General features: G+C 43.8%; 2 protein-coding genes across 2 annotated transcripts in view; both read left to right on the top strand.

Annotated features, from left to right (window-relative positions):
* The window catches only part of LOC139277333 (ras-related protein Rab-7a), a 40,165-nt gene extending 19,976 nt beyond the window's left edge, over positions 1-20,189 (top strand). Inside the window, exons 3-6 of the mRNA XM_070895659.1 lie at positions 11,338-11,464; positions 12,318-12,536; positions 13,849-13,977; positions 19,120-20,189. Of these exons, the coding sequence (XP_070751760.1) occupies positions 11,338-11,464; positions 12,318-12,536; positions 13,849-13,977; positions 19,120-19,215 (571 nt within the window). The 3' untranslated portion in view covers positions 19,216-20,189. The remainder of the gene's footprint in view (positions 1-11,337; positions 11,465-12,317; positions 12,537-13,848; positions 13,978-19,119) is intronic.
* A 4,831-nt stretch (positions 20,190-25,020) lies between these two features.
* h1-10 (H1.10 linker histone) lies at positions 25,021-26,106 on the top strand. Its single transcript, XM_070895657.1, has one exon. It carries the CDS (start codon positions 25,417-25,419, stop codon positions 25,993-25,995), a length of 579 nt encoding a protein of 192 aa, XP_070751758.1. The 5' UTR covers positions 25,021-25,416; the 3' UTR covers positions 25,996-26,106.
* The last annotated feature ends 426 nt before the right edge of the window (positions 26,107-26,532 follow it).

Genomic DNA, 26,532 nt, shown 5'->3' with positions numbered 1-26,532 from the left:
TATTGAAACATAAGATTGAGGGGACAGGGTAGATGCAGAGGATGTTCCCCCTCATGATGGAATCTAGAACTAGAGGGCAGTTTCAAGATAAGGGGTCACTCATTTAAAATGGAAATGAGGAGGAATTTCTTCTCTCGGTCGTGAATCTTTGGCATTCTCTGCCCCAGAGAGCTGTGGCGGCTGGGTCATTGAATATATTTAAGGTGGAGGGAGATTTTTGGATAAGGGAGTCTAGGGTTATGGAGAGCAGGTGGGGGAAGTGGAGTTGAGGCCAAGATCAGATCAGCCATGATATTGAATGGTGGAGCAGGCTCGAGGGGCCAAATGGCCTACTCCTACTTATGTTATGAATTAATACTAAATACTTGTTACCTATCCAGTGTAGCATCAAGTCTTGGTCAAATTTATTAACACCTGTTGAAAACTATGAATGACATGTGCATTTCCCAACTGAGTAGCACAAAGATTTATGCCATAGTTAATAAGGTTTCTGTGTGTGAGCTTGTCTTTGTAGAATTTTACAGTACAAAGCTATGCTTTCCTTTCATTTGGAGAAGCGAGATGATTAGAAGCTTCCTCAACTGTTCTATAGAAAACATCCTGCAAAAAAAGTGACACCGAGTAATTGGACAAAAGTAAAGCCTTGTATTTAATCGCTGTTAATATCTTGCGTTTTATTTAATCCCTATTTCAGTGTAATAGGAATACAAACTTACCAGGATTGAATATAAACTAGTTAAGCTGTCATACAATCTTGGCCGTGGAATATAGTTATATGGAGAGAAGCTGCGGTGGTTCTCCTTGGAGCAGAGAAGGTTAAGGGGTTTTGATAGAGTAAATAAGGAGAAACTGTTTCCACTGGCAGGGTTGGTAATCAGATGATGCATGAAAGATATTCATAGAAACATAGAAAATGGGTGCAGGAGTAGGCCATTCGGCCCTTCTAGCCTGCACCGCCATTCAATGAGTTCATGGCTGAACATGCAACTTCAGTACCCCATTCCTGCTTTCTCACCATACCCCTTGATCCCCCTAGTAGTAAGGACTACATCTAACTCCTTTTTGAATATATTTAGTGAATTGGCCTCAACAACTTTGGTAGAGAATTCCACAGGTTCACCACTCTGAAGAAGTTTCTCCTCATCTCGGTCCTAAATGGCTTACCTCTTATCCTCAGACTGTGACCCCTGGTTCTGAACTTCCCCCAACATTGGGAACATTCTTCCTGCATCTACCCTGTCTAAACCGTCAGAATTTTAAACGTTTGAGGTCCCCTCATTCTTAACGCCAGTGAATACAAGCCCAGTTGATCCAGTCTTGATAGGTCAGTCCTGCCATCCTGGGAATCAGTCTGGTGAACCTTCGCTGCACTCCCTCAATAGCAAGAATGTCCTTCCTCGGGTTAAGAGACCAAAACTGTACACAATACTCCAGGTATGGCCTCACCAAGGCCCTGTACAACTGTAGCAACACCTCCCTGCCCCTGTACTCAAATCCCCTTGTTATGAAGGCCAACATGCCATTTGCTTTCTTAACTGCCTGCTGTACCTGCATGCCAACCTTCAATGACTGATGTACCATGACACCCAGGTCTCATTGCACCTCCCCTTTTCCTAATCTGTCACCATTCAGATAATAGTCTGTCTTTCTGTTTTTACCACAAGTGGATAACCTCACATTTATCCACATTATACTTCATCTACCATGCATTTGCCCACTCTCCTAACCTATCCAAGTCACTCTGCAGCCTCATAGCATCCTCCTCACAGCTCACACTGCCACCCAACTTAGTGTCATCTGCAAATTTGGAGATACTACATTTAATCCCCTTGTCTAAATCATTAATGTACAGTGTGAACAGCTGGGGCCCCAGCACAGAACCTTGCAGTACCCCACTAGTCACTGCCTGCCATTCTGAAAAATACCCATTTATCCCTACTCTTTGCTTCCTGTCTGACAACCAGTTCTCAATCCATGTCAGCACACTACCCCCCAATCCCATGTGCTTTAACTTTGCACATTAATCTCGTGTGGGACCTTGTCAAAAGCCTTCTGAAAGTCCAAATACACCACATCAACTGGTTCTCCCTTGTCCACTCTACTGGAAGCATCCTCACAAAATTCCAGAAGATTTGTCGAGCATGATTTCCCTTTCACAAATCCATGTTGAGTTGGACCTATCATGTCACCTCTTTCCAAATGTGCTGCTGTGACATCCTTAATAATTGATTCCATCATTTTACCCACTACTGAGGTCAGGCTGACCGGTATATAATTCCCTGTTTTTTCTCTCCCTCCTTTTTTAAAGTGGGGTTACATTGGCTACCCTCCACTCGATAAGAACTGATCCAGAGTCAGTGGAATGTTGGAAAATGACTGTCAATGCATCTGCTATTTCCAAGGCCACCTCAAGTACTCTGGGATGCAGTCCATCAGGCCCTGGGGATTTATCGGCCTTCAATCCCATCAATTTCCCCAACACAATTTCCTGATGAATAAGGATTTCCCTCAGTTCCTCCTCCTTACTAGACCCTCTAACCCCTTTTATATCCGGAAGGTTGTTTGTGTCCTCCTTAGTGAATACCGAACCAAAGTACTTGTTCAATTGGCCTGCCATTTCTTTGCTCCCCATTGTGACTTCCCCTGATTCTGACTGCAGGGGACCTATTTTTGTCTTTACCTAACCTTTTTCTCTTTACATATCTATAAACTTTTGCAATCTGTCTTAATGTTCCCTGCAAGCTGCTTCTTGTACTCTATTTTCCCTGCCCTAATCAAATCCTTTGTCTGCCTCTGCTGAGTTCTAAATTTCTCCCAATCCCTGGGTTTGCTGCTATTTCTGGCCAACTTGTATGCCACTTCCTTGGCTTTAATACTAACCCTGATTTGCAAAAGAACTCTAGGTGACATGAGGAGGAAAAACACTTGCACCAAATTGTGATCTAGTATACACTGCCTGAGGGTGGTGGAGGCAGACTCAATAATTTTCAAAAGGGAGTTGGATAAATACTTAAGGGAAAAATTTGCTATGGGGGAGTAGGACTAATTGGATAGATCTTTCAAAAAGCCAGCACAGGTACAATGGGCTGAATTGATCATATGGTTCTATAGGTATAATACTGTTAAACCCAGTTAAGGCTGATTCTTAAGAACTAAGTAATTGTAATTATCTGTGCTTAACCATGTGGTGGTAGTTGATCTGTCTGGCTTCACCTGTGATGCTGGATGAGTATTGAACTATTGATTTGATCTTGGGTCTCATTTCAAAGACGAGCTAGTTTGGCATCTATACAAGACTCCACTTGAGGCATCCTTAAACCATAGACATGAATGAGAATTAAATTGGAGATTTACCAATGTATAAGGGGAAAAGATGTTTGTCCTTTGATATTGTTAGTATCTTGCACTGATTTACTGTCGGCAATTTTAGGTGATCTGAATTGTGTACAGCTGGTTTCAATGGTGGTTTGGCTTCAAGTTGGTGCTTATTCCAACCATTACTGAAAGGAAGGGTTTGCCATTTCCCTTCAATAAAAAATCCTCCATATTCATACTAAATCTGCCATTTATACCTCCAAGTTTCCCAATCACTGGGTCCAATCATTGCTCCTAACTTGTCTACACTATCTTTCAGAGCTGCCTTGCTCTCTGCACCTGTCTAGTGCCTGTGTGGCTTTTCTGGGCATACTATGTTCTGCTCAGTACATTAAGCCTAGTATGGCCTCTGTAGCTGTGTACTCTGTTAGCTATATATCATAGCCTGATTTTCTATTTAAACTCTATTAGTGTTCAGACATTTCTAGCAGTTTATTAAACTTTCAATGTGAAGTGAAAACAGCAGGTAAATCACTAGCCTTGGGATGTTTCACTACTTTAAAGATGCTATATAAATACTTGTTAAAGCAATCCAAAACTAATCCACCTCCATGCTGTCCCCATAGCCCTGTATCTTTGATTCAAATATTTGTCCCATTTTCTCTCGGGTGCATTGATCTCTGCCCCAACCACTCCCTGTGGCAAAGCATCAACTTGCTGCATCAAAATAATTCAGTGTAGACTTTTTTAAATTGACCTTTTCACACTTAACTCCCCAAGCACATGTCTTTCCTCATTCACCCTATTGCAACCCCCTCACTTTTATTAAAAACTTTAATCTACTTTGCTCCCAGTGGAAATAGTCCCAGTATAATTTCCTTTTTAAAACTTTGGTATTATCCAGTTGCATTTAGACTATATGCTCTCTTTACAAATGGGGCATCTGAAGCACTTCAACTGTTACCAGACTGTGGTGGTGTAAATGTGTCATTTGACTCTTGTACTCTGTGCTCCTGGCTTCTTGTGGCTTTTTATGTATTTGAATTGTCTGGTGTCGCTTCATCTTTCCATTGCATGCATTTTTGTTCAAAATTTGTTAGAAATGTGGGCAAGTTTTGTCATTCTGCTAACCTGTCTTTCTGATGTCTCCTGCCATCCTCTTCACTGCTTGTCAAACCTCATCAGCTGTGGAGTGCACCATTTCCCACCCAGGCTAATCCATTTGCCCAAAATCTGCTAGTCAACCAATTTTCATTTTAGGAGGGCTTTAAGCTAAACTAGTTAGAGTGTGGGGGTGGGTTAGCAGAAATTTAAAAGTTGGAGGGTAATAGAGCAGGGTAATAACCAGTGAGCAGGAGAGACCTTGAATAAAAATATCAAAGTAGGAAGAAAGGTAGACAAAATTAAAAGCCCTTTTTCCAAATGCATGTGACATTTGTAACAAGATAGATGAGTTGATGGCAGATATAAATGGGTATGATCTGATGGCCACTAGATGTGGTTGCAAGGTGACCAAGGCTGAAAACTGAATATTCAGGGGCGTTTGACAATTTGTACAGGAAAAGGTTGGGTAGCTCCATTAATAAAGGATGAGATCAGTGCAGTAGTGAGATATTGGTTCAGATCAAGATGTAGAATCTTTTTAGGTGGAGATAAGAAATAAAGTTGTCACTGGGTGTTACCCCCTAACAATAGCTACATTGTTGGACAGAGTATAAATCAAGAAATAAGGGAGGGCAACAATCATGGGTGATTTTAATCATATTCATTGGACAAATCAAATTGGCCAAGGTAGTCTTGAGTTTGTTTCCAGGATGATTTCCTTTATCAGTACATTGTGGAACCAACTGGGGAGCAGGCAATCTTGGATCTGGTACTGTGTAATGACAAGATTGATCTCATAGTAAAGGATCCTGAGATGTCTGCACTCAAATTCTGGCCTCTTGAACATCCCTCATTATAATTGCTTTAACTATCGGTGGCTGTACCTTCAGCTGTTTGGGGCCCTAACCTTGAACGCTTCCTTAAACCCCCTCTACCCCCCATCTTTTTTTAAGCTGCTCCTTCAAACCCAACTCTAACAAGCTTTTGGTCATCTGCCTTAATTTCTTTTGTGGCTTGGTGTCAAATTTAACACGAGTGTAACACTGTTCAGTGCCTTGGGATGTTTTGCTACATTAAAGGTGTTCTATAAGTTATTATCCTCTAGGAAAGAGTGATCATAGCTTGGTTGAGTTTCAAATTCAGTTGGCGGGTGAGAGTTGGGTCTCAAACCTGATATTAAATAAAGGCGATTACAAAGATATGAAGGCAGAGTTGGCTAAAGTGGACATGGAAAATAGAAATCTAAGACAGTTAAGCAGTGGCAGACATTTAAGGAGATTTCATAACTACAAATATATTCCAGTTAGAAGGCAAGACTGAGAATCTGTGGCTAACTCAGGAAGTAAAGGATGGTATCAAATTGAAAACAATGAAACAATGTTGCCAAGATTAGTGGGAGGTCAGAGGATTGAATTTTTAAAAACTGCATTGGACAACTCCAAGATGGATTGAGTAAACTAGCAAGGAAAAAGAGCAAGCACTTCTACAGGTGCATATAAAAAGGAAGAGTAGTTAAAGTAAACATTGGTCCTTTAGCAGAAGAGACTGGGAATTCATAATGGGAACAGGAAAATGGCAGGGACTTTGAACAATTTATTTTGTATTGGTCTTCACAGTAAAGGACACTTAAACATCCCAATAAAAATCAAGGGGGCTATAAAGAGGGGGAACTTAATACAATCTCAATCTTTTTTTAAAAAAAAAATAGTAGTACTCAGTAAAATGGGACTAAAGGTGGACAAGTCCCCTGGACCTGATTGCTTGCATCCTCGGGTCTTAAAAGTGGATGCAATCTACCAAAATTCCCCAGAGTCTGGAGAGGTCCCAGCAGATTGGAAAACTGCAAATGTAACACTCACTCCTATTGAAGGAAGGAGGCAGGAAACTATAGACCAGTTAGCCTAACATGTCATTGGGGAAAATGCTGGTGTCTTAAGGAAGCAGTAGCAGGACATTTTCCTAATAGTCAAGCAGAGTCAGCATGGTTTTATGAAGGAAATCATGTTTGACAAATTTACTGGAGTTTTTGGAGGATGTAATGAGCAGGGTGGATAAGGTGTATTTGGATTTCCAGAAGGCATTCAATAAGATACCACATAAAAGGTTACTGCACAAGATCAGAGCGCACTGAGTTGGGGTAATATAGTTGGATAGCAGATTGGCTAACTTGGAGTTGGGATAAATGGGTCATTTTTAGGTTGCCATCTAACTAATGGGGTGCCACAGGGATCTGTTCTCGACTGTTTACAATCTAAATGACTTTGATGGGACTGAGTGTAATGTAGCTAGGTTTGCTGATAAAAAGATGGGTGGGAAAGCAAGTTGAGGAGGACACACAGAATCTGCAAAGGGTTCTAGAATGGCTAAGTGGGCAAAAATTTGGCAGATGGAGTATAATGTGGGGAAAGTGTGGTTATCCATTTTGGTAGGAAAAATAAAGCAAATTGTTTCAATGGAGATTACAAAATGCTGCAGTACAGAGGGACCAGGGGTCCTTTTGCATGAGTTAGTATGCAGGTACAGCAAGTAATCAGGAATGCAAATAGAATGTTGGCCTTTATTGCAAGGGGATACAGTATAAAAGCAGGGAAGTCCTACAACTACAGGTTATTGGTAAGACCACACCTGGAGTACTGCATAGTTTTTGGTCCCTTTATCTAAGGAGTGATATACTTGCACTGGAAGCTGTTCAGAGAAGGTTCACAAGATTGATTCCTGAAATAAGGGGATTGACTTGAAGGTTGAGCAACTTGGGCCTATACTCATTGGTGTTTAGAAGAATGAAGTGATATGAAACATAAAATACTGAGGGGCTCAAAGGTAGATGCAGAGGATGTTTCCACTCATGGTGGCATCTAGAACTAGGACATTATTTAAGAGGTTGCCCATTTAAAATAAATGAGGAATTGCCCCTCAAGGGTCATGAACTACCCAAGAGCTGTGGAGGCTAGGTCATTGAATATATTTAAGGTGGAGAGATTTTTGAATGAGTGGAAGGTTATGGGGAGTGGGCAGGGAAGCTGAGCTGAAGATCAGATCAGCTATGATCTTAAACTGATCAGGCTTGAGTGGCCAAATGGTTTGACTCCTCCTCCCATTATTTCTTAACTTGCACAAATGTTTCATATTGACCACTATCCCTGAATCTGCTGCATTCCCTTTATCAGACAGTCACTTCAGTTAAATTGGGTAAATATGACTGCCCTTTAATGTATCTGTACTGTCACTTGATGCATTTTTAAATGTTCAGGAATTTTACAGATTGATTTTCTCAACTGGCACCAAACCAACTGCTCTGTCTGGTTGCAAATGCTCTCTGCTTCCTATTTTTGTAGTTTCCTAATTTAACTGCTGGATCTCTTCACTTCTCTGCTGTAAGTTTCACTTGCATTAAATTAATCCCCTACCCTTCCTGTTCAGTTATTCCTTTTACTGCTTGGGGCTGAGCATGTGCTGACTAGCCTCTGTCTGCCTTTGCACAGGCTGTTTTTTGAGAAGCAAGATTGCAGTCTGGGATCTGCTGTTTTGTCTAAGGCTCAGGTTTGAATCCATCCCAGATTGAGAAGGGTTGGGTTTTTGCACTTCCAGTGGGTGAGGTTACACCACTCCCATCATATGGCACTGACTTGAAGGATGGCTTGTGTGAAATGTATGTAGTCTGGGTGCTATAGAGATTGAAGAAACTTTTATCTAGTCTGTGGTGGTTACCACTTGGTGTCGGTTCCAGTGATCAGAGGAGGTGGCCATTCGGCCCATCGTGCCTGTGCTAGCTCTGAAAGAGCTGTCCAATTATTTCCACTCTCCTTTCCCCATAGCCCTGCAATTATTTTTCCTTTAGTATTCAATTCCCTTTTTGAAGTTGCTATTGAATCTGCTTCCACTGCCCTTTCAGGCAATGCATTCCAGATCACAATTCTCCCTTTTTTATATAATTCCTTTGACTCTGCCAATAGAAAAACCTGGAATTAAAATGGTGCATCCCACTGTCGTACAGGCCAGGAACATCCCAGTCTTGATCCCTGGTCTGGATAGCTTTCTTTTCTATTGCAATAATGGCACTGGAATGGCCTCTGGGCTTAAGGAGAGCTGGTGAAATGCTACTCTAGGCTAGCCAGTGACTCCTTGCTGGAGGGAAGGGTGGTGGGAGCACGACACTTGGATTTATATTAAACTTTGAGTACAATTGTTGAGTTTAGTTGGTAAACACACCGGTCACAACATGTGACTAGTTGGTCTGTTTCTGGTGGTGGTTGAGGGGAATTGGCCAGAGCAGTGCTTTTACTGTGATTAGTCTATGATGGGTTTTAGTTGTTCAATATGGTCACAATGAAGGGAAGCTTCTGATGAAAGCCTCTAGTGCTGGGTTTTATAGCACAACCCTCTAGGCTCATTAAAATTAAAATTTTAAATTTGTTGGATTGCTTCATTTTTCCACTGCCGAGCTGAGCATTGTCTGGCTGCAGCTTTAGGAGCCTGTGCAATATTAGCTGCTGGAAGATCAAGAAAGCTCACTGGTTCCCCCAGAATGTATGACAGCGAAACACAAGGTTTGAGCGGTTTGTGCAGTTGCATGGTGTGTAGAAAGCCACAGATTGAGGGCAAGGCATTGCCATGGTGGTTTACTCGTGGCTGTAACCAGAGCTGCAGCCTGCACATCAAATCTGACGTCATGCCTTCAAAGCCAGCAAAACAAGTGGTGCATAATAAAACTCAAATTACAGTGCAGCAATGGATTGTTTTTTCTTCTCTCCTTCTTCCCTGCCCCCCTCCCCCCCCCCCCGAGTCTTGTGCTGGTCTAAACTCCAGCCTAATCTCCATGTTGCAACCTACCTTAAGGTGGTATGGTTGTGGAAAAACAGCAACTGTTTTTGTACAAGGCAAAATTGAATTTAATTTGGAAACCTGATCCATTTTGTTTTCAGGCTAGTATCAGTCCCTGTTTGGTGTATTGTGATGTCATTGGGTTGCTATAACAAAGGCAGTTGACTTGTTTTCAATTTTAAGGGTGGGGAGAGAATATGGATAAATGCCAATTTGTGTGAAATCTCACATCTTTAACACTGAAGTTGACCATTGCCATAGTGATCCTAGCTCTAACTGATACTGTGACTACACCTGGTAAAAATTTATGTAGCACCATTGTGCAGTGACTTGTATAGGTGAACACCAGTCTATGCACCAGCATATTGCCCTCCAATTAATCGGGATATTAGCCAGGATACCAGGACCACTTTGTGCTTTTCTTTGAGCTATGCTGTGGGATCTTTTAACATCCACCTGAGCCAGTGCAGGAGGACCTCTTGCCTGAAGTATTCCATACTGAGTGTCACCCTAGTTTTGGGGGTGGTGGGATACTCTGTGACAAGCTGCCATTGGCTGAGCAATGGTGGTGTAACCTGTGTTATCAGTAATGGTGATCTTGAAACTATCGGATTGTTGTTAAAAACCCATCTGGTTCACTAATCCTTTTTTAGGGAAGGAAAGCTGCTGTCCTTACTGGTCTGGCCTACATGTGACTCCAGATCCCACAGCACTCTACTCTTAACTGCCCTGTGAAATGGCCGAGCAAGCCACTTCATTGTATTCAATGTGGCTCACCACCAGCTCTAGGGCAATTGAGGATGAGCAATAAATACTGGCCTTGCCAGTGACACCCACATCCTGTGAATAAATGTTAAAAAATTGTGCTTGTTCCTCAACTGTTGCCTGGAATTCTGTCCTTGAACTGCAGCAGGGCTAACACCAATTTTTATAGAAAAATGGAATGAATTGCAGGTCACTCAAATGCCACTCAATACTGGAATCTGATGACTGAATTTAAATTTATTCCATCACCTGTAAAGATGGCAACCCCAACAATTAGCTTTTTGGACCACAGGAGCTCTGGTTGTTCAAACCTAGGTGGGGGTTTGTGGCACAGGCTTGAGGAGAAATAAAGCTAAAGGTGAAAGTAGATCCCATTTTTTGTCTTTGCTTCTCCACCAGTGACACACCTTTGGTGCAGCCAGCTTGCCTTAAATTGTGGCATTTACATTTAGCTTTGAGCATAAATCCTGAAATCAGGGCAATGAATGTCTTCAAAATCAGGATAGAATTGGGTCTGTTCACCCAGCTCCAATTGACTCTGGCCTCTAACCCCTTCCACCTGGTGACTTTGCAGAAGACCAAGACACGTGTGCTTTTTTAGGCTCATGTATAGAAAGCCAAACTGCTTCTATTTAAAAACCCCAGTGTCCATTCGTTGAGGGAGAAGGCCATTGTGATACTAAGTCGTTGAGATAAATATTGCTAGTTTCACATCCCCACTTCAAAAGGTCCTGATCCTGCAAAACCACTTTGTACCTTCACTAAATGTGCAGATTTCACATTGTGCAAACTGCTTGTGGCAATTTCCTGCACAGCACTCCTGCTCTTTCATTCTCTCCTAACCCATTTTACTTGCTATCTCCCTCCCCACCTTCAAAATCAGTAATATTTGAAAGTAGTATTTTTGTTTTTCCTTTTCTGCCTTTCTCTTCTGCCCCACCCCCCCCCCCACTCCTGTTAATCTGTTCATGTAGTCAGCTGTAGCTCAGTGGGTAGCACTCTTGCCTGAGTCAGAAGGTTGTGGGTTCAAGTCCCACTCCAGGGACTAGAGCACATAAATCTAGGCTGACCCTCAGTGCCATGCTGAGTGAGTACCAGTGTCAGTCAGTTGGTGTAAATCTGGGAAATTGAATGCTAGTAGGCCAACTTGTAGCCAGAGCCCTCTACTCTAGGTATAAATTGGGTGTGAAAGGGCAGTCATACTGTAAACTGTACCTATTTCAATACATTCCAGGTAGTATTTGCATTACTATAACTGATTTAAGGCAAATTGTCTGTCTTGTGAAATTGCAATGCCACACCTTGCTTACCAAACCTATTTTGCTTTTTCAGGGTAGGGAAGACCTCCCTGATGAACCAGTATGTAAACAAGAAGTTCAGTAACCAGTACAAGGCAACAATAGGGGCAGACTTTCTAACAAAGGAGGTGATGGTTGACGACCGATTGGTGACGATGCAGGTAATGCTAATCAAATTCCTCATTCCTGGTCTCATTTTTATAGGGACTTGTTTCGGGGAGCTGATAAAAGTAAACACACTGCTTTTAATTTTCTTTGCACAAAGCCTTCTAGAGCTTGAGTGCACATACAGCTTAAACTGATTGCAAATTTGATGGATGTTGAATGCTGAAAATGATCTTGGAAGCTCCAATGAAACCCCTTTGACCAGGAGAGTGACTGCTGCTGCCCCAGTTGATTTGCCACTTTTTTTCTTGCCCTAGTGCTGCACCTGTTTCTAGTCAAAGCAAGCCATTCTACTGTAGCTCAAAACTGCCATAGCTCCAACTGGCAGGCATCCTTTGATTAGTGGGGGAGCCTGAGCAGTTTAAAATCTCCATCTGAGAAGTGGGCACTCTGCCATCCAGCTCCTGGCCTTCCTTTGTTGTGCTCTAGTCCTCATCCTACTTGTAGGCTCCCTTGCAGGTTTACAGATGTTTTGTGACTTTAATTAATACCAACAACTCTTTAATCCTGAGTCTTGACCAAACATTGTGTATGAATCCAATCTTGATTTAGTATTTTGCCCTTTATACCTTTTTTGATATATTTAAGCTTAAACTTTAACTAAATGTTAGTTTAAAATATAGCTTCATTTTCCTAATTTTAGATGTGTAATTCTTCCAGTTAAGTTTAGATTGTGTCTTAACCATGTGGGAAGATCGTCAAAGCCATTTATCCTAGGTTATCTCTTGGAAATGCCTCAAAGTAGACTAGGCATTGATTTTATAATTGTGTAGTGTTGCTGGGCTCCTCTCCAGATCCAAAGGCTTTGAACTTTGATGGGATTTTAAACCTTGTGGTTCTTTTCTTCAGATCTGGGATACAGCAGGACAGGAGCGGTTTCAGTCACTGGGAGTGGCGTTCTACAGAGGAGCTGACTGCTGTGTGCTGGTCTTTGATGTAACGGCACCCAACACATTCAAAACCCTCGATAGCTGGAGGGATGAGTTTCTCATTCAAGCTAGTCCGCGGGATCCAGAAAACTTTCCATTTGTTGTCCTTGGAAACAAGATAGACTTGGAAAACAGACAAGTATGTGTAGTCCCTTTCGATGTGAATGTTATGTATAGTACATTGTTCACTAGGCTAGTTAAGCTTTGTCCCTTTGCTATATTGTGTCCTAGTGCTCAGCTTGTTACCATCTCGAGTGGTTGCAGGACACTATGCCACACAGCAGATTCTCAAGTGACCTGTAGAGAATTTCTCCTCGTTGCTTACAAAGTGTGTTTTTAGTGCAATGATTCTTTCACCCCTCTCCTTCCTTCCCTGCCAATGAACTTTTAAAAAAATTCATTCTTGGGCTATTGGTGCTGATCCCTAATTGTCCTGACAACGGAATAGCTTGCCAGGCCACATTGGGTGTGGGACTAGTCACACAGCCCCAGACCAAGTAAGGTCAGCAGGTTTCCTTTTCCAAAAAGGACATTAAAAACCTAACTGGTTCACTAATGTCAATCTGACAGCTTCATAGTCACTTACTGATGCCAAATTTTTTTTAGATCATTAAAATTCTTAAACTGCCATGGTGGGATTTGGATTATCTGGATTACTAGTTCAGCAGGTATACAACCATACTGTGAAATTGGAAAAATGTTGGACTGTGACTAACATTTGTGCCAGATTATGAACCCCCTCAAATGAGAGCCCAGCCATCTTCCCCCTGACCATCAATGGCAACCTCACCAGATTCCCCCTGCCCCCTCCTCCCAAACCACTGCCATTGACATGAGCCAGCATTGAGAAGCTGAACTGGACCAACCACAACAGGGCAGAGGCTGGGTACTGACCAGTGGTTCACCCCCTGACTCAAGGCCTCCTCCATCTACACTGTTCAAGTCAAGAGTGTGGTGGAACACACTCCTGGGTATCTGTGCACTTCATTCACACCTCCACCACTGGCTGCAGGATGTACTGTAGCAACTTGACCTTAATGTAACAGCATCTCTCTCTGCCTGGTATCCCACTAATAAGATTAGCAATTTGGTAACACTATCACTTCCCCCCCCAAGTCCATCCCTCCCTATCTAATTGCACACTATCCTGATCTGGATATATATTGACATTTCTTCCTTGTGGGTCCAAATCCTGGAATCCCCAATACCACAAGGGCTGCCATGATTGGAGAAGGCCCTCCGATCACCTTGGGGCAACTAGGGCAATAAATATGGACGCCTCAGGCAAGCCTACGTCGCAAGAAATGTTTAAAAACCCCATGGCAGTGTAGAGATTGAGTCTCCAACCCTCCAGTCATGCCTGCACTGAGCAATGGTACTATAGAAACATGTTTCTTTTCCTACTGCATATGTTTGCTGTTAATGTGTCTTCTCTCTCTCCCTCCTTCCAGGTCACCACAAAACGGGCACAGGCATGGTGTCAGAGCAAAAATAACATCCCGTACTTTGAAACCAGTGCAAAGGAGGCAATCAATGTGGAACAGGCTTTTCAAACAATTGCACGGAATGCACTTAAACAGGTACCATCCACAGTACTCTGCCTGCTCATTTCTACCATTTGTTGCAACTGTGAAACTAGTACAGGGCTAGTTCTAGCCTGCACCAGAGTTGGGATATTCACCTCAGCACAGCTTGAGGCATAGGAAAGGGGTGGAAGAGATTGAGTGATCCTTACCAAGCAATCCTGCAGAATTGCCTTATTTGGTGGTCATCCAAGCTTTTCTGTAGTACCTTGAGTGGAACGCAAAGCATAAGAACTTAATCCTTTACATGGTCACCTTTACAGCTATGCTCAAATGTCTGATTAACTTGTGAAATTCAACAATCTTCCTTGCAGTAACTAGTTTGTGCTGTTCTCTGAAGGCATGATTTCCCTATCTTTATTGCTAATTCCTTTTAAATGTTTTTATCTTGCCTCTTCCCATACCACTGTCCTTGTCACATCTGGGAGAGCTTGCCTAATTGTAGCTAAATTACAAGTGGTTGTTTAACTATCCAAGCTCCTTGAGGCTTTGAACAGAATTATCAATCTGTCCACTCTGAATCATACAAACATCCTGAGGGAGGACAGAATTGGACCGTGAGCCTTTCCACTTTGTGACAATGCCTTCCATTTTTTTTGCTTTTCACCTTGCTGTTTTTTAATGCTCGAGTTTCTGGTCCCCTTTTAGGTTGGTTGGGAAGAAAGGGTAGGAGTGCAACATGACTATTGCACCTTTTTTGGAGCTCAAATCATCAAACTCATTGCTGTCCCTTTTGCTACATAAAACAACTTTTATTTATATAGCGCCTTTAACATAGTAAAATATCCCAAGGCATTTCATAGCACTTACAAGACACAATGCACAAATTTGACAGAGCCACAAAAGAAATTAAGGCAGATGACTAAGCTTATTTAAAGAAATAGGGTAGAGGTTTAGGGAGGGAATTCCAGAGCTTGGGGCCCAAATAGCTGGTGGCATGGCCACCAATCGTTGAGCAATTGGAAAGAGGGATGTTCAAGAGGCCAGAATTTGAGGTGCGTAGCCATCTTGTTGGGGTGGGGCAGCACCATGGAGTGATTTGCAAACTAGGATGAGAATTTTGAAATCCAGGCTTTGTTTAACTGGGAGCCAATGATCTAAAACACTAAATGATATAAATTGTGCAAAAGGGTGCTATAAAATCTGTCTCCCCTGTCCCACATTGAAAATGCATGTTCAGTACTCCTGGTGAGAAAGTCATAGGCCTTGACTGACTTTCCTTCTTGCTGAACTTGTGCTTTCACCTTGAACCAGTGGGGGTTGGCATGTCACTTGTCACTACTGGCCTATGGCCACTCTCCTGACACATTATTCACCTTGCAGCACCTCCCTCTGTCCTGACCAGTTAGCTGTGAGTAGCACTCTTGCCTGTCAAAGTTGTGGGTTCAAGTAGTACTACAGGGTCTAGAGCACAAAAATCTAGGCTGATACATCCAGTGCAGTGCTGAGGGTGCTGCACTGACACTGCCATCTTTCAGATGAGCCATTAAACAGAAGCTCCGTCTGCACTCTGGTGGACTTAAAAGATCCCATTGCACTATTCTGAAGAGCAGAGGCGTTCTCTCCAGTGTCCTGGCCAATATTTATCCCTCCAACATAACCAAAAAAACAGATTATTTGGTCATCAGTGTGCTGTGTGCAAATTGACAGCTGCATTTCCTACATTACAAGTGACTGCAGCAAAAAGTTCTTTGGTGGTAAAGTGCTTTGAGGTGGTTGTGAAAGGTGCTCTAGAAATGCAAGTCTTTCCCTTCCCACCTCCATGATTGTTACTTGCCCTCTGGGCTTTGGTACTTACTTGCTGTAGTCTCCACTCCCTGGAATCGCTAGTTTTTTTTATTTGCATAGACATGGTTATAGAGGAACAAGTGGAGAACACTTGATCGTATCCAGATGCTGGGGACACCACTAACTATCTTAATCTACTGTTTGCTTTCCATGCCACTGTTTTATCCCCCCGCCCCCCTGTTTTACCAGGGGCTGGTGATCTCTTGTGGCACAGACCAAATATTCCATATTCACTGGATTCCATTTGCCTTCTGTTCTGTAAATGTCTCTGGTTTATATGGTCTCTCCTTGTTCTTCCTACCAAAATCTAAGGATGCAATTCTAAAGTGGGTGCAGGAACAGAGACCTGGGGTATATGTGCAGTGTTGAAGGTGGCAGGGTAGGTTGAGAAAGCGGTTAAAGCATACAGGGTCCTGGGCTTGGAGTACAAAAGCAAGTGATGAACCACTGGCATATTGTTTAATTCTGGACACCACTCTTTAGGAAGGATGTAAAGTCCTTTTTTGAGAGGGTGCAGAAAAGACTTAATGATTCCAGGGATGGGGGACTTAAGTTACATGGATAGACTGGAGAAGCTGGGATTGTTCTCTAGAGCAGAGAATGTTGAGATTTGATAGGCCTTCAAAACCATGAAGGGTCTTGACAGAGCAGATAGAGAAACTGTTCCCATTGGTGGAAAAGGTGAGACCCAGAGGACACAGATTCAAGAACATAAGAGCAGGCCATTTGGCCCCTTAAGCCTGCTTTGCCATTCAAGATCATGGCTGATCTGATCATGGACTTGGCTCTTTCCCTGCCCAATCCCCATAATCCTATTTCCTTATTGCTCAAAAATCTCTGGAATCAACCTAGTGAAACTTATCTGATCAGCCTGCAGCCTCCATTGCAAGTATATCCTTAAATATGGAGACCAAAACTGTATGCAGTACTCCAGGTGTGACCTCACCAATACCCTGTACAGTTGTAGCAGGACTTCTCTGCTTTTATACTCTTCCCTTCTTGCAATAAAGGCCAACATTTTATTTGCCTTCCTGATTACTTGCTGTACTGAATAGTAACTTTGTTTTGTGCACAAGGATCCCAGGTCCCTCTACTGCAGCACTTTGCAATTTTTGTCCATTTTTAAATTATAATTTGCTTTCCTATTTTCTGCCAGTGGATAACCTCACATTTTCCCACATTATACTCTCTCTGCCAAATTTTTGCCCACTCACTTAGCCTGCCTATATCCCTTTGCGTATTTTGTGTTCTCACAATTTGCTTTCCCAACCATCTTGGTATCAGCAAACTTGGCTATATTGTGCTGTTACGATTCTGATTTTCCTTAATGTGCTCAGCATGACCTTCCCTGAACAGCTGCCTATACTTTACTTTAGTGTTGTCTTATCCATCCTCACCTCTAGCAGTTCTCCTGAGGTTAGCTGGTCTGTTACCTGGTGTATCCTGTTCCCATTTTAGCCAGGGTGACACTTGGCCACCTTCCAGTCCTCTGGTACACTTCTTGTTTGCAAAGATTTCACAATTTATGATTTGGTGCCTCTGCAGTATTTCATAAATCTCCCTGCATGTTCTGGAGTGTAGACTGCCTGAGTCTGCTGACTGTTTTAAGCCCCACTATCCCTTTTACAATATTGGCTCACTCCTTCACTCCCTTTTTTAGTAGCATGCTCTCAACTCTATCCTTGACTTTTTTTTTTTGACTGCTTAATCCTTATTTTGCTTCTGGTATTCTTACTAGTTTTGTGTAAGTCTTCTCCCCCTCTCCCCCTCTCCCCCTCTCCCCCTCTCCCCCTCTCCCCCTCTCCCCCTCTCCCCCTCTCCCCCTCTCCCCCTCTCCCCCTCTCCCCCTCTCCCCCTCTCCCCCTCTCCCCCTCTCCCCCTCTCCCCCTCTCCCCCTCTCCCCCTCTCCCCCTCTCCCCCTCTCCCCCTCTCCCCCTCTCCCCCTCTCCCCCTCTCCCCCTCTCCCCCTCTCCCCCTCTCCCCCTCTCCCCCTCTCCAATATTGCAGAGTCCCTATTTTGCAACACACACTAAATGCCTTCTGCAATGATGTCCTTTTGATGCCTTAACATTCTAGCCAAGAATTGTCAGTTCCTTGCTCTGGCTGATGGCAGTTTATGCTAGCTGTGACATTCTAGCTCTTGTAGTTAGTGCTTCTCGCTCCCTGGTTTTTACCCCTAATACTTTTTCCCACTTATCTGTGTAAACATTCAGCCCTGTCTTTTTTTTTTGCTCCTTGGAGCACATCTCTTCCCTCATCCTAACACACATTCCCTAATTTTCATTGAGGCTTCAAGTTCTGATGGTGTAAGGTGAGAGCAGGATAGGATGGATTTGCTGTTGGGATAATATTTGAAACAAAGTGCTGGGACTTGCCAGTCTAAGTAATCTTGTCATGATCCTCTTCCTGACCAACTCCACTAGCTACTCAGTTTCCAGCCAGTTTCCTTTCTTGGCTCCACTGTTTCCAAATTGTCAGCCTTAACTGCCTTTGTTGTCCCTGTGAGCTTTGCACTTCTAGCTTTCAATCGTGTCCTTCCATTTCTAAACTCCTCGCTCACTTTCTTGGTGTTAACCTCCCCTCGGCCTCAAAGATGAAATGTGGACAACATTGCTTCCATAAATCAAGGCTAGGTGCCCAGCTGTCTCCTCCCAACCCCTTGCATTTTTGCAACTACTTTCTTGCCCTCATCCAAGACTCTTCCAAAAAGCCTGCCCAGTTCCTGATTACCTAATTTCCCAACATTGTTAACCTCCTAGCTGCTGTCTTTACACACTTTTTTTAAAGCCCACCTGATGCCACCCATTTCTAACCAATTCTTTGAGTCATTGCCACCCAACTATGCACTCATCCTCTTGGGCAGCCACCAATATGGGTTATAACTGACAGAGCAAAGTCTACCATGGTATCCTCCACTGCTCCTTGTGACTCCACTCATATCCCAACACACTCTATCTGGTTGTTCATCCAATGCAATTGGATAACTATGGGGGTGTGTCTTATCCTAATCCTCCCTCCTTTACCTAATGACATCCAGTCCATGAATTAAATCATGCCCAACTCTGCCACTGCTGTAGACATCAAAATCTATTTACTGGCTGTTTTGTGGGCAGCAAGTCTTTGTGAACCAATTTCCCTCAGCTCAGTGCTGCCAAAATCTATTTCGGCTCCTATATGTGGCTCTGCTCCCAGCAGGGTTAAAGGTGGTGAGGATTCTTTTGCATGCATACAATTGTACTAACAGCTGATTATGGGATCCAGCTTCTGGAGCAAAGATACTAGTCTTGTATATTGTGTGTTGCTGTTTTAATTTGTAGGTCAGGTTGTGACTTAATCTGCTCTGTCTCTTAGGAAACTGAAGTGGAACTCTACAACGAATTCCCAGAACCAATCAAACTCGACAAGAACGACCGGGCAAAGACTTCAGCGGAGAGTTGCAGCTGCTGAGTGGGAGGGAGAGTTTCCACAAACCAGGCCTTTGACACCAGTCCTCATCCTGCCCTCCCCCCTTCCTCCGACCACAAGCCAAGATTCCTTCAATGCACCTTGCGTAGTGCCTGTGTGCACAAGGAAGAGCTGCATCTAATTAGCAGACCTGTTGTATAACTTTGGAAGGAAAAAAACTAATGTATACTGAACTAAGTTTATTGTCTGAAGACCCTTGTTTTACAATTGTACTGTAAAATGAATTTAAAAAAAATGATTTTTAAAGTCTCTTGTCTGAAAGCAAGAACTGGAAATGGCCAGAGTTCATGCCCACAAATCCTCTTCGAAGCCCATTGCTGAACCGGTTCTTGGAGATGACTGAGGAAAGCCATCTTGGTGTGGATTGTGTTCACCCTGTTCCTTATCCACTTCCTATTTAGTCTTGTGCAGTGCCTCCCAGCTCAGAGCCCATTTTTAAACCCATGAATTGTACTTTGAACTGATTCAATCTTGGGATGAGGAGAACAAAATAGTAAATAGGCTCCTGCAATCCTTGGGAGACTGCATGACCCACCGGTCCACATTATTTTATTGGCAGTTGAAACTAAATGCTGAAAGTAACTTTGGTCCAATTATTCTGTAACCAGATTTATCAAAACTGCTTAATCTCTTTCTTCTGGGTTTTTTCAGTTTATAAGTGTTCTTAAAAATGATTTACTTAACATGCTTGATGTACTGTATGCAAAAATCAGTATTAAGTTCATTAGCAGTTGATTTGTTTTGCCTGTAGCTACCCATGGATGAGATTAGTAAGTTACTTCTGAACAGACTTGCCAATAGCATGTCTGGTACTAGTGACAACTTGCCAAAGTTACTGGCTTTGCTTCATAGCTTACAAAATTACACTTCCTTTCCTAAAAGGTTCACATTCTAGTAAGTGGGACGAATAATTTCTGTAATCATGAGGATGTTGCCAATAAATAGAACAGGAGTAATTTTGTGTGTGGTGTGCTTTCATTCTTGGTTTTGTTTGCACGGGTCATTTTTCTGCAGATGTAGACTAGTGAAAAGACAAATGACTTGGTCCATCTTGCATTGTCCCTCTGTTGCTTTGACCAAGTTCTAGCCATCTGTTCTCCACATTCTCCACCCTCTATGAACATAATTAGGAGCAAGAGTAGGCCATACGGCCCCTTGATCCTGCATGCAATTAAGATCATAGCTGATCTTTGACCTCAACTCTACTTTTTACTGATCTCCATATCCCTTGATTTTCCCCTAATGTCCAAAAATATCTCAGCAGCCACAGCTCTTTGGTGTAGAGTACTAAAGATTCATAACTCTCTGGAAATTCCTACGTCAGTCCTAAATTGCTGATTCCTTTTTTTGAGATTATGACCCCCCCCTCCCCCTAGTTCTAGATTCTCCAGCCAGGGGAAACAACCTCATCAACTACCCTACCAACCTTTGTTTCCCCCTCTCCCCCAGAATCTTATGTATGTTAACTCCAGAGACTATAGGCTCAATCTCTCATAGGACAACCTTTTCTGTGCCCAGGAATTGATCTTCCCTGGTCCAAACCCTAGGGACAGACCATGCAGCCTGCCCTGACCAGCCAAATACACCCATTAACCTCATCCCACCCACTCAGTCACAATCTTGTGGGAGGGGTGGGGGTGGGGGTGGGGTGGGAGGGGGAGGGGGGAAAGAGAAACTTGTGGCCAATTTACCAAAACATCAGGAAAGAGAATTTCCCTCTGAGCAAGTTCCAGGACATTACTGCAATGTGAGCCTCACTATATTCCCAGCTAATTGCTCAATTTACCTTGTGTATAACTTGCAATGGCTGTTTACTCTGACTCATCCATCTCCCTGTTGCAGGACTGTAGGGAATCCATGGTCATGCCCGGTTAGTCTCGGAGTGCAGAGATTCTACTATATCTTGCTTGTAGAAGAGGCTTTGCAGCAAGACCAACAAAAGTTGATTACCAGCATTACTAGTGTGCCTTGGGACTTGTCATTACACTGCTCCATTGTTTTGTCGTCACCTCCACACCCCCCGCTCCCCCCACAAGCTCTTTAGTATTTTCTGAAAAATTGGGAGTAAGTAGTTTCCAATTAAAATGGGAGAAAATTCATGCACTCTAACCCCAGAGAGCTCTACTATGTTACATAACTCACCTGGGGTGGGGGACAGACATTAAGGCTTTTATGGATTATGTTGTATACTCGGTCAACTTTAATACAAATCCTAAAACACAAGCAAAATACAGCTGATGTTGGCGATCAAGTGCTGACAACGCTCAGCAGCAATGTTCCTGCAAACTTTTGTGTGCGTAACCATTTTAAAGGGAACATTGCCTTGTCGGGACCCGCAAAGTGTCTCAAACAATCTCTCATCCCTGCCTTTTCAATTCCCTGTTCCCTATCCCTTCTAATTGGCTCAAATCCATTTATACACTCCATTGCCAAGGCCTTCTCTGCAAATCTATTCCACAATCCTATTGCCTTTTGGGTGATGTACATACTGGCTCCCCTTAAAACAATTCAGGTAACACTTTCTTGACAATTTCTATTTCATTCACAGGATGTGGGCGTCACTGGCAAAGCCAGCATTTATTGCCCTTGAGGTGGTGGTGAGCCGCCACCTTGAACTGCTGCAGTTTTTTAGCGGACAACTGAGGGGTTTGGTCACTTCCGAGGGAAGTTGAACCCGCCTCCTCCTTGGCAGTCCCTTGGAATCAAGGACTTGCTTCCACTCTTAAGAGTTCTTGGGTGGCTGAACAATCCAATATGAGAACCACTCTGTCACAGGTGGGACAGATAGTCATTGGAGGAAAGGGTGGGTAGGACAGGTTTGCCACACGCTCTTTCCGCTGCCTGCACTTGTTTTCAGCATGCTCTCGGTGTTCAGGGCCCCCCCCAGATGCACTTTGGGCAGTCTTTAGCCAGGGACTCCCAGGTGTCTCGGGGATGTTGCACTTTATCAGGGAGGCTTTGAGGGTGTCCTTGTAACATTTCCTCTGACCACCGTTGGCATGTTTACTGTGAAGGAGTTCCAAGTCGAGTGCTTGCTTTGGGGGGGTCTCGTCTGGCATGCGAACAAGGTGGCCTGCCCAGCTGAGCTGATCAAGTGTGGTCAGTGCTTCAATGCTGGGGATGTTGTCGAGGTCGCTAATGTTGGTGCATCTGTTTCCCTGCCTCCCCCCCCCCCCCCCCCCCCCCAGGGGATTTGTAGGATCTTGCGGAGACATCGTTGGTATTTCTCCAGCGACTTGAGGTGTCTACTGTACATGATCCATGTCTCTGAGCCATACAGCAGGGTGGGTATTACTACAGCCCTGTAGACCATGAGCTTGGTAGCAGTTTTGAGGCCTGGCCTTCAAACTTTCTTTTCCTCAGGCGACTGGAGGCGGTGTTGAATTTCGTTGTCAATGTCTGCTCTTAAGAGGTTCCTGAGGTATGGGAAATGGTCCACGGTGTCCAGGATCTTGATAAGAGTCAACCACATTGCTTTAGAGTCACATATAGCCCAGACTGGGCAGTAGATTTCTTTCCCTAAAAGGACATTAGTGAATGAGGTGGTTTTCATGACAATTCAGTGGTTTCATGTTCACCATTACTGATGCTGGCTTTTAGATTCCCCAGCTGCTGTAATAAGAACATAAGAATTAGGAACAGGAGTAGGCCATCTAGCCCCTCGAGCCTGCTCCGCCATTCAATAAGATCATGGCTGATCTGGCCGTGGACTCCGCTCCACTTACCCGCCCTCTCCCCGTAACCCTTAATTCCCTTGGTTAAAAATCTATCTATCTGTGACTTGAATACATTCAATGAGCTAGCCTCAACTGCTTCCTTGGGCAGAGAATTCCACAGATTCACAACCCTCTGGGAGAAGAAATTCCTTCTCAACTCGGTTTTAAATTGGCTCCCCTGTATTTTGAGGCTGTGCCCCCTAGTTCTAGTCTCCCCTACCAGTGGAAGCAACCTCTCTGCCTCTATCTTGTCTATCCCTTTCATGATTTTAAATGTTTCTATAAGATCACCCCTCATCCTTCTGAACTCCGACGAGTAAAGACCCAGTCTACTCAATCTATCATCATAAGGTAACCTCCTCATCTCCGGAATCAGCCTAGTGAATTGACTCTCTACCCCCTCCAAAGCTAGTATATCCTTCCTTAAGTAAGGTGACCAAAACTGTACGCAGTACTCCAGGTGCGGCCTTACCAATAGCCTATACAGTGGTGGGATTTGAACTCATGCCTCCATATCATTAGTCCAGGCCTCTGGATTACTACAAAAGCAAAATACTGCCGACGTTGGAAATCTGTATTACAACTGAAAATGCTGAAAATATACAGCAGGTCAGGCAGCATCTGTGGAGAGAGAAACGAAGTTAACATTTCAGGTCAATGACCCTTCATCGGAACTGGAAAATGTTAGAAATGTAACAGGTTTTTAAGCAAGGGAAAGAGGAAAGAACAAAAGGGAAGGTCTGTGATAGGGTGGAAGGCAGGACAGATTAAGAGACAAAAGGAGATGGTAATGGGACAAGTTAAGAAACAAAAGATGAGTCTAGATAGGGCATAAATGGAAATGACAGATTCATCAACAGCTGTCATGGACTGCAGCGTCTCAAGAAAATAATCCACCGCCACGTTCTCGGGACAAGTGCGGACGGGCAATAAATGCCGGCCATGCCAGTGACACCCATGTCCCACGATTGAACTTTTAAAACATGTTTTAACTAGTTATCCAATAGAAATTGCTGACTGACTTATGAGGACACAGGTTTATCCACATGCACTAATTTTAATAGAAAATCCCATGTACACAATTGCAGATAAATGTACTTCCCACGTGGATATTTACTGAACATCTCCCGCCATTCAGTAATCAAGGAAATAAAGCACTCTCAATGATCAAATAACTTCGACTTACAATTTCACCAATAAATGCGCAAAGTGGTTGAAGTTCACACGCATATGCATGCAAATATAAGCATTGAGATCACATGTTAATCCTCCCCCCTTCATAATTTTGAAAATTTCAATTGGGTCAATGCTAAGGTTTTTCTTTTCCAATGAGCCCCCAGGTAGGTCCACTGAGAAAATCTGTCATGAGGCACAAATAACATGTTACATTAGTGTGACTGTCATTATGGAGGGTACCTGATGAAGACCTTCTTGGAACCAAGAGGTGGCGGGTGGGGGGATTGTGCACATCAGGTAATTACTGGGCACTGCTCTATTCCTCTAGACGTAGTCAAATACTCCAGGAAGCTATTTCTGCGTTATTTCTGATCAATTCGGATTTACAAGGAAATTAATATTGTAAAGATTGGTTGAATAGAATTTGAAATAAAGGAGAAAAAATATATTTAAAAATCAAGAATCATATTTTTTAATCCACTTTGACCTAAAGGGGGAGAGAGTGGGGATGTTTGCATGTAGACTACGTTTAGTGATGAGCATGATTTTTGAGTGTAATGTTTAGATAATTCCCTATTCTTTCTGGGCTCAGATCTGGCGCTTGCTGTGAAATTGTAATTCAGAGCCGCGCTGCTGCCGGTAGCCGCGCGGGGGCGCGCACTGTGTTTGTTGTAACAAATTAAAATGCAATTTATGGTCAAGTTTTGCATCGAAAGCCGGTAAGTGCGAGCCGGGCGGGAGGTGCACCCTCCCTTGCGTGTCGGGTCAGTGCTTTGGTGCGGATGCAAGCCCCGGCAGGGTCCCAAATGCCGTGATGAAGTGACGGCCCCCATCTCCGGGCGCCCAGAGAGCATGGGGAGCCGGCGCAAGTTGCGGGATATTTTGCCCTTAGCCTTTGCGGAGCGGCCGGCCGCCCGGTGCATCCGCTGGGAAACAGCCTGGGGCTGCCTTAGGCCCCACGCCCGGTGCAATCGGGGCCGGGGTGCGGGCGGCAAGCCCCTGGGAAGGCGATGCAAGAAGCACAAGTTGCTGCTGATCATGGCCCGGGCTGTTGATGTTTTCATTGACGTTCGCTCCGAGCGGCCAAATAGCGGCTGCGCAAAAAAAATACTCCGCAGCCAGAGATTGCAGAGCAAGAATCCGACAGCACAGCCTTGCATCTTCACCTCTACAATCCAATTCGATTGCAATTCATTTTTTTTTGCAATTCATTTTTTTTGTAATTTACATTTCTGCAATTCATTTGTTATTTTTTGCAATAATTTGATTGCAATTTTTTCAAAGCCCAACCATGTCTACAGAAGTGGAAAGCCTGCCTGTTGCTCCGGCCGAGGAGGAGGAAGAGGAAGAGGAAGAGCAGCAGGAACAGAAAAGCCCGGTTAAGAAGGCGGCGTCCAAGAAGAAGAAGTCGGGCAAGGGCAAGAACCAGCCGGGCCGCTACAGCTCGCTGCTGGTGGAAATCGTGGAGCGGCTGGGCGCCCGCAACGGCTCGTCCCTCGCCACCATCTACAAGGAAGCCAAGCTGGAGCCCTGGTTCGACATGTTGCAGGGCCGCACCTATCTGCGCTACTCGCTGCAGGCGCTGGTGACGAACGGCACCCTCATCCAGGTGACGGGCCGGGGGGCGAACGGCTCCTTCAAGATGGCCAAGCGGACCGACGGCGGGGGCTCGTCGACCAGGAAGAAGCGGTCGGCCCCCACCCCCAGGTCCAGCTCCAGCTCCAGCAGCGGCTCCAGCAGCCGGGCCAAGAAATCCAGCAAGAAAAGCGGCGGCGGCAAGAAAGCGGAGAGCAGCCGGAAAAGCCCCAAGAGCCGCTCGGGAACCCCCAGCAAAAGCAAGAAAGGCAAATCCAAATCCAAGAGAGTTTAAAGAAAAAAAAGAGAAGCGGCGATTGTTCATTTTCTGATGTGTGTGTGTGTGTGTGTGTGTTGTTGCAACATTTAAAAATAAATGCAAGCTGACATTTTTTATATTAACGTTTTTTCGAGTCGTTGTCTTGATATCTTTTTTTGTTGGGGGGGGTGGGGGGGGGGGAGTCTTTGTAACTTGCGGTCCCCATCATGTTTATTGAGAAGGCGGGAAGTTTTCATCTGATTTAATGTTTTTGTATATTTTTTTTATATATACTTTGAAAAGCCGATTGGTATTTTGCCTCTCCCCGGGATGGTAACTTTTTTTGTTTGGAAGTTTGTTGAACGAGAAGTTTGTGTTTCTCTCTCGTTTTTTTTTTAAACACACTAAGTTTGTAATTGATACGAATCATGATCACCGAACCTTGCGGGTGAAACAAACTGGTCCAGAAAAGATTTTTGTTCATTTCCTGTTGGCGGGAACTTTTTTTTTTGCGTGGCAACATTTTAATTTTGCAACACTTTGAATTTGTATCTTTTGTCCGAATAATCTGGC

The sequence above is a fragment of the Pristiophorus japonicus genome, chromosome 12 (assembly GCF_044704955.1).
Source record: "Pristiophorus japonicus isolate sPriJap1 chromosome 12, sPriJap1.hap1, whole genome shotgun sequence".
Taxonomy (NCBI): domain Eukaryota; kingdom Metazoa; phylum Chordata; class Chondrichthyes; family Pristiophoridae; genus Pristiophorus; species Pristiophorus japonicus.
This window is presented reverse-complemented; position numbering and strand designations above follow the sequence as displayed.